This window comes from Hyaena hyaena, unplaced genomic scaffold (assembly GCF_003009895.1).
Source record: "Hyaena hyaena isolate Hyena2069 unplaced genomic scaffold, ASM300989v1 scaffold_13, whole genome shotgun sequence".
Classification (NCBI taxonomy): Eukaryota; Metazoa; Chordata; class Mammalia; order Carnivora; family Hyaenidae; genus Hyaena; species Hyaena hyaena.
Genome location: NW_024080645.1, coordinates 6,350,613 through 6,363,393, shown reverse-complemented (window position 1 = coordinate 6,363,393; position 12,781 = coordinate 6,350,613). Strand labels below are relative to the sequence as shown.

The 12,781-nt window shown below is 48.2% G+C and overlaps 1 protein-coding gene across 6 annotated transcripts in view; it reads left to right on the top strand.

The window, feature by feature from the left end:
* The window catches only part of ZFAND6 (zinc finger AN1-type containing 6), a 71,098-nt gene extending 63,625 nt beyond the window's left edge, over positions 1–7,473 (top strand). For all 6 annotated transcript variants that reach the window (XM_039216621.1, XM_039216606.1, XM_039216632.1 and 3 more), the window contains 2 exons: positions 4,467–4,580; positions 6,540–7,473. In XM_039216621.1, the coding sequence (XP_039072552.1) occupies positions 4,467–4,580; positions 6,540–6,688 (263 nt within the window). In that variant the 3' untranslated portion in view covers positions 6,689–7,473. The remainder of the gene's footprint in view (positions 1–4,466; positions 4,581–6,539) is intronic.
* The last annotated feature ends 5,308 nt before the right edge of the window (positions 7,474–12,781 follow it).

Below are 12,781 nucleotides of genomic sequence, written 5' to 3'. Positions count from 1 at the left end.
TGTCCACACACAGAAACTTCTGTAAGGGTGTCCACACCACCACTGCTCACGCTTACTGCCCAGACGGCCGTCAGCAGGCCAGCGGACGGAGGGACGGGGTCTGTGAGCCGTGGGGTGCTGCTTGGCCAGGAAGGGAAACCAGGTTCCCAGGCCCCCACGGGGGTGGCTCTGGAAACAGGCCACGTGGAAGCAGCAAGCTGGGTACACAGGCCACAGGCTGAATGGTTCATTCGGACGGCGGGTGGGTGCGGCAAGGAGGGCTTTCTGCTGGAGGAGGAGCCGTGGGAGGGGAGGGGCTGCGGCTGCTGGACCTGTTCAGGGTGACACCGAGACCCTGTCTAAACCAAGGCACGGGAGGCCCCCGAGATGCCGGGTCCTGACCGGTGGGTAGGGGACACGGCCTTGTGAAGGTCGGTTCCTTTCTTGCTGTTTTTTGTAAGATGGCACACAGTTGTATTTCAGGAAGATTGAGGGGATGCTGCTTTGCCCCCAGACAGCCGCTAACAGAAACTGCTCTCCCGCACAGAGCTGCTCTGTCCAGAACGGTGGCCACTGGCCTCGGCGGCTCGGGCACCTGCAGTGCGGCTGGGCCGAGACTGCCTACTTCCGTACATGGTCGCCTGCTGATAACACTGGGTCTTGAAGACTGAGTATCAAAAATATGAGAAGTATCTTAATATTTTCATACCAGTTACATTTTTAAATGCTAATATGTATTAACTTACCCTTCTTAAACCTTTTAGCATGATGAGTGGAAAATGTAAAATTAAATCTTTGGTGCGGTATATATTTTTTGGACACTGCTACTATACAGGCTCACTTCTCTTGAATATTTACGGTGTTCTCATTCCGTAAAGAGTGTTTGAGCTAGGAGTAACTGAAGGATGATTCGGTCCAGCCCCTCACCTTGCATGCAGTGAAGCACAGAGAAGGGACGTGAGGGTGACCGCAGGGGCCGTTGGGACAGTGCGCGCGCAGTAAGGGTCAGCGCTGGGCCGAGGTAGTGGGGGTGCCCTTGTCCTTCTGTGTCAGGAAGGCCTGCGTGTGCGGCACGGGGCTGCCGTGTCTACTCAGGGTCATTCTCGGGGTGCCTGTTAGTGCTCTCCTGTGGGTAGTTGTATTTTTTATCATGTATATTAAACGCTCCCAAACACAGGTAATGCTAAATAGTTTTATACACTTACTGTTCTATTTGTGTACCTTCTATCTTAACAGGACCCAGAGCAGAGGGCTTTGTTCCTCTTGAATGCAGTCATCCATGTGGGGAGTTGAACTAATTTTACCTGCCCTGTGCTTTTTTTTAATTTTTATTTTTTAAGTGTATTATTTTGAGCGAGAGAAAGCAAGCATGAATGGGGGAAGGGGCAGACAGACAGAGAGAGAGAATCCCAGGCAGGCTCCTTACTGTCAGCACAGAGCCTGACGCTGAGCTCCTTCCCACAAACTACGAGATTATGACCTGAGCCGAAAGCAAGAGTTGGTCGCTTAACTGACTGAGCCCCCAGGCACCCCTGCCCTGCGGTTTTGAAGTTTCTCAGAATAACTGGCCAATAGACTTTGTCTAGTTGGGATTCCTGTTAAAAATCCAGCTGGCCTCATGGCCTTCACGTGATGGCCCAGGCCGCCCGACCAGACCTTTGGACGTGCAGGTGCGCCGTCGGCAGCTGCCTGTTCCTGATCCGTAACGAGCAGGTGCCTTCCTGTTTTCAGTCCTCATTTCAGACTGTGAAAAGCTGCCTAGTTCTGAGGAAACTTCCTATTTTGGCTTCAGGTTCAGTATGATTATGAGGCTGAATTGTTTCCTTTTACATAATTGAGAGTTTGGTGAGGCGTGCTTGCCCGAAGTCTCACATAGAAGGTAAGGAAATAGGTAATTTGGGGGAATCATAGACTTGCACAGGTGCTGTGTCCTCCTGCCCATGAATTGATCTGTGAGTGTTAAAACTCTAGCTACCAACCCCTAGTTTGAGGTAAGCTGAGGTCACCTTGGTCTCCTGGGGACACAGTGGACAGTGATCGGCGTCAGGTGCTCGCCTTGGCTCCTCAGGTCCTAGACTCTTTGTGGGCCCTGGGCTCTGCCGGCTGTGCACTTGCTGTAGACGGGACTTCAGGGCTGATGCTGAAATGTCTCCGTTGAAACACTTTCATGCAGCAGCATTTGTGTGTGTGGCAGGAGAGTGCATTTCACTCCTCTCTGTTCCCACGTGCCAGACTTTGTGCCCCAGTAGTCAAACCAGCCTTGTTAAAAGATGTGTTCTCGTGGTAGTGCTGTTACTGCTATTAAAGCATTATTTATATAAGTTTATTTGTCTATCAGTTTCTTGGGAGAACAGGTTAGATATTACGGATTACAGGGGCGCCTGGGTGGCTTAGTTGGTTGAGCGTCCGACTTTGGCTCAGGTCATGATCTCACGGTTCATGGGTTCAAGCCCCGCGTCGGGCTCTGTGCTGACAGCTCAGAGCCTGGAGCTGCTTCGGATTCTGTGTCTCCCTCTCTCTCTGACCCTCCCCTGCTCACGCTGTCTCTCTCTCTCCTAGAAATAAATAAAACATTAAAAAAAAAAAAGATATTACGGTTTACAGACTTCAATGACAGTAAATACATTGTTTTCAGGTTGCAAGTTAAACTGTTTTTGAGCCCTTTACACACAGCGGAACGTTACCTGATCCCTCCAGGGGTGGTGGGTAGAACACATAAAGAGACAGCCCCTGCCTCCTGCAGCTCACACTCTGAGGCTTTTTGTCTATTGATAATAGAAGGTTTTTTGTGTCCATAATGTGTTTCAAAATAAAATGTGTCTATTTGTGGAGCCGTCTGCCATCTGGCTCAGAGCTTCTAGGTGAAGAAAGCACAGAGTTCGTTCATGCATGTGCTCATCATTTTGTGCTGTTTTGTCTTTGTCCTGTTTTGTCTTTGTCGTATTTTGTTCAAATAGGAGGTGATACAGGTAACATACGCAGGTTAGAATCCATGACCTCATGTACTTGAGTGTCCGCTCTATGGAGCTCACTGGACGGGAGCTGGAGGTGCAGACAGGAAATGGGGATACAGTCTCTCCTTGGTGGGCTGACCCTGTACTTGGGGAGGCTGGGGCACGCGAATACGGAGAGTGACTAGTTCAGGACTGCGCTGCGTGGCCGTGCGGTCAGGGTGTGAGGGTCGGCACCGGGAGCAGGGGTGGGAAGGACAAGCCCCGCCCTGGGGGAGCTCACCGCTAAGCCAGGTTCAGGCAGACAGGCACTTCTAACCATGTGGGCAGCACTGCTGGCGCGCGTAGTAAGGTTCCTAATCCAAGGTGTTGAGTAGCAAGTGGATGGTTGATGCTTAAAGAAGACAGATGAGAGTCTGCCCCGTGAAGAGTGGGACCAGACGGGCGTGGCCAGCATTCCACACAGAAGGGAGGCCACAGAAGCCCAGAGACCAGAAGACTGTGTGTGTTCGGAACAATGGGTGCTTGGGTGTGGCGTAGCAGGGGGGAGTCCTGCCGGGCCTGCGGCTTCTCCTGGGGGTGAGTCCCGTCACCAGGCTTGTGCTCAGTGCCACGTGTCAAGTAAGGCCTGGAGAGGCGCGCATGTGGTGGGCCCAGGATTTGGTGAGGTGAGTAAGGGAGCCATGGGGGATTGATTAGCGAGCCTCGTCGAGAACGGGGACAGCCTCTGTGGAGGAAGGAGGGGGGAGACCAGGTGTGAGGAGGACGGGGAGGGGCTTGTGGAACTGGCCCCCCAGCGGCTGAGCAGCACACCTCCGGACCAGAGGGCGGCAGCTTGGCTGTGATGCGAGATGGCGTGTGTGCCAGGTCAGGTGACAGCCCCCAACTGGTGACCGTGTCTGGGAGGCTCAGTGAGGTCAGGGCTCAGGTGCAGGGATTGGAATCTTGGTGCGGCTGGCCTTGACTTCACTGCTTAAATGCAGCAGTGTGTTACCCAAATTATAGCCTTCCAATACATTCATCTTCCTACCATTTTCAAGGTTTTCTGTGGAACATTCTGAGAGTTTTAAACATAGTGCTCTACCTGGTCTTGCTTTCAGCCTTGTTGCCCTTCTGAGAAATCTATGTAGTTCTGACCCTAGCAATATTCAGCAGTTGGCATGTGGCCGTTTCCTTACATATTTAAAATACTCCAGTAGTATTTGCGTGCGTGAATGTGTGCGCTTTTTATTTCAAATACATGATTAAAAAATAGGGAATACAGCGCTAGACCTTGAGTCAATGCTTAACATACATACGTTCTTCCCGATTTCCTGTGTGTGTATGTGTGTACACACGTATGTCACATATGCACATACATTTGAGGACTATATTATCTAACTGATTTTGTAACTCCGTGCAAGCCTTTTCCCAAGCTAACCGTCCTCGGTGACCCTTACAGTAACAGACGGGGGTGGGGGGTGGGGGGAAGCAGCCACCAGCCAGTATAAGAATCTTCCCAAATAATTAAATTTTACCCCCTTCCTGTTTTGTCAGCTTCAATATCAGATACGGCACAGCAACCATCTGAAGAGCAGAGCGAGTCTCTTGAAAAGCCAAAGCAGAGAAAGAACCGCTGTTTCATGTGCAGGAAGAAAGTAGGACTCACTGGTAAGGGCTGGAGGGCGGCGCGTCGGCCTCGGACTGTCCTGCACAGTAACGCGCGCCTTACTGCTCCGGCTCCAGGGGCTCAGTCCTGTGCCCGTGGGAGCCAGCCCTGCACTCCGTTCACTTCAGAATTTGCTTAAATAAAGTAGCTTTAATTATACACCTGAGAGTGACATGAATAGGTATTCTTTTACTAAAATCCATCCCAGCGGAGTCTGCGAGGGTCAGATGGGTCGGGCCCAGGTGCCGGGTGCTGCAAGGGCCAGAAGGTGTGCGGAGGAGGGACCCAAGTGCCCGGCCGGCCCCGCTGTGGGACGCACTGATTCTTGGGGAGGGAGAAAGCGTAGTGTGATACCACTTGGGTGATCGGCGGGTGGCGCAGAGGGGAACTCGGACAGGTGCTGTAGTTCATCTGTACGGAAAGGGGGGAGTAGGAGCCCGTCTCAGAAAGTTCCACGGTGGCAGCACGTTTGAGCCGGGCCCTGAAAGAGAGCTACGACTCAGAGCTGATGGGAGAGGGGCGTTTCGGGCAGAAAGAATAGCTTGACCAGAAGGTCGGAGGGAGGAAAGAACGGGGCCTTGTCAGGGACCACAGGTGGGGACTGTGGCTGTGGCACGTAACGTGCGAACGGGCTCGTCGGATACACAGTCAGACAGAAACACAGACAAGCTCACCATTTGCCCTGTGGTTCCTGGTGGATGGCGGTCGCAGCTTGTAAACAATCGCCATTGCCCTCTGCCCATGTGTGAGGAGTTGTGCTCTGTACTCTGTAGCATAAAATGTGACGCACAGAGCCGAGAAGAGGAGATGAAAGTGTCAGGACGTCTTAGGAAGGTTTCTCCTGCCAAGGCACAGGCTGGAGATCAAGTGAAAGGGGAGGAGTCTGCAATCGGAGACACTTCAGCCTGGCCACATAAGACATTTCAAGTAACATAGTTCGTGTCAAACATAGTCTCTCTGAATCTCAAGAACTCTCAGACTTCATGATGGAAGGCTGAGACTTAGTAATTTTCATCTTGTCCAATCTGCCAGTCTGGTGTTACAGTTGCTGCATGCTGCATTCTCCATTCGTTACTGCGAAGCGACAGAATAGGTTTCTGAAGCAAAAAAAGAAAGAAATATGGTAGAAGAAACTTACATCAAACGTCAGTGTTTAAAATGTTGATTCCTGTGCTCCGTTTCCTGCGGCTCCATCGAATCATAAAACTGATTTGAGAAGCAGGACCGGTTTTATATAAAGACCCTTCACACCCTATAACTCTCTTTTGGCTTCAACTCCATGGGCATTTCCCTAAAATTAGCTTTATTGCACATTTACTGGTTAAGTGCTCCCCACATTCCCCATTCAGTCCCTATAGTAACTTATCCCAAAGTTACAGATGTAGAAACTGAGGCTTAGAAAAGCTTGGTAACTGGCCTGCATTAGGCAGCGAGCAGCTTCCATGAGGCGGCCCCAACTGCATACCCTACTCTGGCTCAGCTCAGCGGCAGGAGCACCCCCCCCCCCCCCCCCCCCCCCCCCCCCCCCCGCCACCGGCAGTCTGTCAAGGGAAGCCGCCAGCGTGGATACAGGCCTCCCGGAAGTGTCCTTACACCTTCCACGTTAAATTTTAAGGTTGCCTCTGACAGTGTGCTTATCTGCACATTTAGAATTTGGATTTGAGCTAGGTTTTACATTCGATGCAGCCGTCCTGACTTTGATAGGGTCCCAGCCGAAGACCCGAACTCAGAGCAGTGGCTGTGATCTGTTGCGCTGCAAACCTGTATCTGTGGGGTGGGAACGAGGCACAAAGCCCTCAGCTGGTGAAGCGTGATCTGAAAGGGTTACCAGGTCCGGCCGCTGCGGGGCGGACTGTTCAGATGCCGCCCCGCGCACCCGGCACTATGACTGTTAGCGGTGCTCAGGCACCTGGAGTCAGCCCCTCCCTCCCGCTCACACCTGTGTGCTGGTCCGTTTGCAGGGTTTGAATGCCGGTGTGGACATGTTTACTGTGGCGTACACCGTTACTCAGACGTGCACAATTGCTCGTACAATTACAAAGCTGACGCTGCGGAGAAAATCAGAAAAGAAAACCCAGTAGTTGTTGGTGAAAAGATCCAGAAGATTTGAACTCCTGCTGGAATACAAACTCCTTTGACCATCTGCAAACTAAAAATTGACTTGAGGTTTTTTTTCCTAGTCCTTGGGAATGTAGAGCGATGTACGTTGCATAGACCTTTTAATCATGCATGTCATCAGAAGAATAGATTTCTGGTTTTGTTTTGAAAATGACTCTGAACATTTATTTCCATTGCAGTTTCTGTGGCTGAAAAGACTTAAGTAAACTTTACAAGTATTATTATCCTTTTAAGATCATTTTAATTTTAGTTGAGTGCAGAGGGCTTTTATAACAAACGTGGAGAACTTTCGGAGGGCTGTGATTTTCCAGTATTAAACATGCATGCGTTGATCTTGCAGTTTATTTTTCTCATTGTGTGTGTATATATAGCTTTTCTCTGCAGCACGATTCCTCTTTTGATAATGCCCATGAGGGCACGACTAGTTACCAGTAACTGAATGTATCTTAATCATTATGGCTGCTTCTGTTGTTTCATTAACAAAGGTTATACATGTGTTAGTGTAGAGTTTCTTTGCACCCACTATTTATGTCTGAATCATTTGTCACAGGAGAGTATGTGCTGAGGAGATTCTAAGTTTGTGTGGTTTTGAATTTTCTTGAGCGAGGGAAGGAACAGCTGTATGCGTTGCATTGCTGACCGCGGGGTCTTTCAGAGAGGCTCGCCGGTCTGGGTGTGCACACGGTAGGAAGAATGATCTGGAGAAATTGTGCTGTGTTTATGTTGACCCCGCCCGTCTGTGATTAAATAAAAAGGAAAACCGTCCGTTCCCTGGTACTGCTGTTTCTGTTACTCTTGCTGGTGGTGCGTCTTGACCTTTCGTTTCTCCTTCACTGACTGTACAGCCGGCTGCCGCTGTGGCTGACATGTCTGCTTGCGATGGATCTCGCCATGGTGAGTGGTGGTCTCACGTCCCTTTGCATTGAGGACTTCAAATTTCTAGGTTTAAGTTTGTCTACCATTTCTTGGATGTTCTGTCTTACTATGTAATGATGGCTTAGCATTAAAATCTGTAAATGTACTGTATTTAAATGTAACCTGTTAATTTATGACATGAAGAGACTAAAGAGAGAAAACTGTTAGGACCAGCTCAGCAGAATCAGATTCAACGTGTAGTAGAATCTAACCCCCATTCATGAGGAAAACTTTTAGAACCAGGAAGGAATTTCCTTAAGCTGATGATTTCTCTGTAAAACTAAACAAACAGATGAGAAGCGGCCATCTTCCAAAAAGAAGAAACTCCTTCCCTTTTAAAGTCAGGAAGGGCTGCCTGCTGTGAGGTAGAGATCTGTGTTGGCTGGAGTCAGCCCTCATAGGAAGAAGGAGGAAACACTTGATACTTGCGTGCCACCTGTTTGTTCTTACAGAAAATAGAAAGCAGTCTAGAGAAGGTACTAGAAACAAAGGGTGTAGTTAGGTAGCTGGGTGTGGCCTTAACTCTCAGAAGCCAGGTGCATTTCTCTACAGCAACAATAACTACAAGCAGCACCCACACCAAGTACCGCGGCCAGTCACAATACATGTGGAAGAAGACCTCTTTAGGAGAAAGTTCTAGGAGCGCCTTGGTGGCTCCGTTGGTTAAATGTCCAACTCTCGATTTTGGCTCAGGTCATGATTTCATGGTTCATGGGTTCGAGCCCCGCGTCAGGCTCTGCACCAAGTGTGCATGGTCTGCTTGGGATTCTCTCTCCTTTCTCTGCCCCTCCCTCACACGCATACTTTCTCTCCCTCTCTGACTCTCTCTCTCAAAATAAATAAACTTTAGAATTTTTTTCCTTTTTAAGTATTATTTTTTTTAATTTTTTTTTTTTTATTTATTTCTGAGAGAGAGAGACAGCATGAGCAGGGGAGGGTCGGAGAGAGAGGGCGATACAGAATTGGAAGCAGGCTCTAGGCTCTGAGCTAGCTGTCAGCACAGAGCCTGACACGGGACTTGAACCCACGAACCATGAGATAATGACCTGAGCCAAGGTCAGACGCTTAGCTGACTGAGCCATGCAGGTGCCCCTTTTTAAAGTATTATTGAGAGACAATAACTAAAACCTCAGTAAATAGGGAGAGAGACATGTGAATGGCTAGGAAGATGGTATAGAGTCATGTGTCCCCAAACAGATCTATAGATTCAAAGTAATTCCATTCAAAATCTACCAAGTTTTCTCATGGAACTTGTTCGAGCAATTGAAGGTGGAAGATCGCCAAGGGCTACAGCCTTTCAGAAAAGGGCAGGGAGGTATGCACATGTCCTATTGGATGTTAGGACTTATTCATGGGAAGTGATGTTAATTAAAAGAGCTTGGTGTGAACCAGGGGCTGTACACATTTCCCAGTGGAACAGACCAGACCAGAATGCTCAGGAAAAGGCACACAGGGACAGAACTTTGGTGTGAGAGGTGACGTGTCACATTGGGGAAAGAGGATTTGATATTTGGAGCTAGAACAATTGGGTATCTGTGGGAAAGGCTGAGAATTGATTTCCTAGCTCGGGCAATAGGAACTTAATGTCTTAAATGTAACACAAAATTTTAAAACTCGGGGGTGGGGGGGGAAGTAAAGATAACTGCTGCTTTGATCTTGAGATAGAGTACTACTTAAGACATAAAGCATAAACTGAAAGTATTACTGCTAAATTTGGCATTAAAATGAAGTCTTTTACACCCAGGAATAAATGTAACCAAGGAGGAGAAAGACCTGTACACAGAAGACATGGGTGAAAGCAACTGAAGGTGGTACAGACAAATGGAGAGATCTCCATGCTCATGGATTTGAAGAATCAATATCATTAGAATGCCCACAATACCCAGAACAGTCTACAGACCCCATGGCGTCCCTATCAGCATGCAAAGAACATTTTTCATGGAATCGGAATAAATTATCTTAAAATCGGAAACCATGAGAGAGGCCAAATAACCAAATCAGTCTTCAGGGGAACAAAGGTGGGGGTGCCGCGCTCCCAGATTTTAAACTATAGTACGAGAAAGCCAGAGCGACAAAGGCAAAAGTAAACAATTGGGACTCCATCAAACTAAAAAGCTTTCACATAGTGTAAGAAACCATCGACAGAATGAAAAGGCAACCTATTGAATGGGAGAAGAGATTTGCAAATGATACGTATGATAAGGGGTCAGTATCCAAAATATGTACAGCTGACCACCCAGAAAACAAGTAATCCAGTAAAGAAATGGGCAGAAGACATGAACAGACATTTTTTCCAAAGAAGACACACAGATGCCAACAGGCACATGAAAAGATGCTCCACATGACGCATCAGGGAAACGCAGATCAGAACCACACTGAGATACCACCTCACACCTGTCACGATGGTTAATCTTAGCGACACAGGAGACGGCAGGTGTTGGCGGAGATGTGGAGCAAAGGGGACCCTCGTGCACTGTGGGTGGGAACGCAGACTGGTGCAGCCGCTGAGAACGGTGTGGAGGCTCCCCAATGAAAAGTAAAAATATCATTCGATCCTACAGTTCTACTTTGGACTGTTTACTTCGGGAAAACAAGCTAATTCAGAAAGATGAGGAGCATCGTTATTTACTGCAGCATTATTTATTTCCAATAGCCAGGATATGGAAGCACCCTAAGGGCCCCTCGACTGATGAACAGATATATCCAGTGGGACAGGACTCAGCTGTAAAAAGTGAGCTCTTGCCATTTGCGACAACATGGATGGACTTAGAGGTTATTTTGCTGAGTGAAATAAGAAAGAACTACTGGGTGGATCAGCCGGTTAAGTCCGACTTCAGCTCAGGTCATGATCTCACGGTTCGTGGGTTTGAGCCCCAGTTTGGGCTCTGTGCTGACAGCTCAGAGCCTGGAGCTGCTTCCGATCCTGTGTCTCCCTCTCTGCCTCTCCTCCACTTGCACTTTGTCACTCAAATAAACATTTAAAAAAAGAGAGAGACAAATACTGTATGATTTCACTCACATGGAATAAAAACAAACAGTACAGAGAATCGACTGGGGGCTGCCGGAGGGGAGGGGGGTGGGAGGAGGGGCAGATACGTGAAGAGCATGAAGATATACAAGCCTCCAGTTATAAGTCACAGGGATGAAAAGTAACTGCACAGGGAACATAGTATTGTAACACGTGTACAGTGACAGGTGGTAAGTACACTGGTGAGCTTTTCAAATGTACGTGAGTGTCCAGTCACAATGGTGGACGCGCCAGAAACTAACAGAAGATCCCATGTCAACTAAAAAGAAAGGGAAACATTTTATGCATTAATAGATCATTTTTTTAATGTTTATTTTTGAAACAGCGCATGTGTGAGGAGGGGCAGAGAGAGGTAGAGAATATGAAGCCGCTCCAGGCTCTGAACTGTCAGCACGGAGCCTGACGCGGGGCTCAAACTCCCGAGCTGTGAGATCACGATCTGAGCTGAAGTTGGACCCTTAATTGACTGAGCCTCCCAGGCACCCCTACTCTAATAGATGATAATTTAAAGTATCTTCAAAGAAAGTGAAAAGATGAGTTGCAGACTGGGCGAAGTTACAGTGCAAATTAATACAACAGTGAGATGCCATTTTATGCCCAATCAAATGGCAAAAATTTAACAGTCTGGTGATATCTAGGGTTGGAGGGATCCCGCATGACGTCTTAGAGCCTGCTGGTTACTCGGAAGTGGTTCAGTCCTTTAGAAGATGTGGTGTTACCTTTTAAAGCTGGACTTTGACACATCCTGAAATCTGGAAGTGTGAGCCGTACGTGTGTGCTGAAGGAGAGCTGGCACATGGGTACCGGGGTCCCATACAAGAGTCCCTAGCACTGTGCACAGAACGCACAAACCCAGAAAGGACAAAGTCCCACTGAAGAATGGATGGATGAAGTATGATACAGTCTTACAGTGGAATATTGAGTAATAACCAAATAGAAGGCATAGTAAGCCTGAGAGGCATCGTGAGCAGAAAGGTCTCAAAATATACAACATACTCGCTTATGAAAAGTTTAGTAAAATACACTTCTTTGCGAGCTCTGGCTGTGATTTACAGGAGAAGGCAGGACCGCGCAGGAGAGAATGAAGGACGGTGCGCCAGACAGGAGGAGGCCAGGGGTGCGGTGCCGTGCGGTCAAGCCCCCGACGTTTTCGAGGAGAAGTCCGTTCAGGGTGCTCATGTCGGACACAACTAAAGGCAGAGCACTTGTGAACCAGTGCAGAGTGCCATGAAGCACAGCTCAGGACTAACCCAACTTTGTACCCGAGGTCCAAAGTGCTAATGTGATATTTCTAAAGCTGTTTTGATGAGCGCATTTTGGAATTGAAGGTTATGTGTGAAATGACTGTTGAATCAGCCCCAGCATTAAAAAACCTTTTTTTTTTTTTGTTTACTTTTGAGAGAGAGAGAGAGAATGGAGGAGGGTCAGAGGGGGACACACAGATCCAAAGCAGCTCCAGGCTCCGAGCTGTCAGCACAGAGCCCGATGGGCTCGAACTCCCCAATCGTGAGATGGTGACCTGAGCAGAAGTCGGACGCTTAACTGACTGAGCCACTCAGGCGCCCCTGTAATTTACTTTTTTTTTTTTTTTTTTTTTACCAAAATTGTCACAAAAAAGCCATTCCCATAAAGTCTTCCAGCTTCACTTCACACCTAAATATTAAAGCCGTAAATCACAAATTATCTTGTTGTTTGGTCTTCATACCTAACTTGTTTGGATTTTCTGTACCCAAATTTGCAGTGTCCTTTCCCCGTTTTCCTGGAATGCTAAACTTTTGTACGGGGGGGAGGGGGGCACACACAATCTTGAAACTGTTCTGTGCTCTAAGCCCGATTCTCAGGAGACATGTTTTTCCTGAACTGATAATCAAGTAGGCGGCACCTTTTCTCCTAGGTTGTCTAGGTCACCTAAATATGTGTCCCTGGGGATTTCAGGAGGGGCTCCTGTAGTTTGCTGCAACTTTTCAAAGACTGGCCTCCTGGCCTTGTTTTCTGTCTTAACGGAACAAGAGTAATTCAGAGTTGGTGGGTAGACTAACCAGCAAAAGACCTCAGCGACACCTGGTAAACTATGTAGACAGTAGCCTCCCAAAAGGCCACTGATGTCCAACATCAGAACATGGCCCTATGAGACACGAGAGG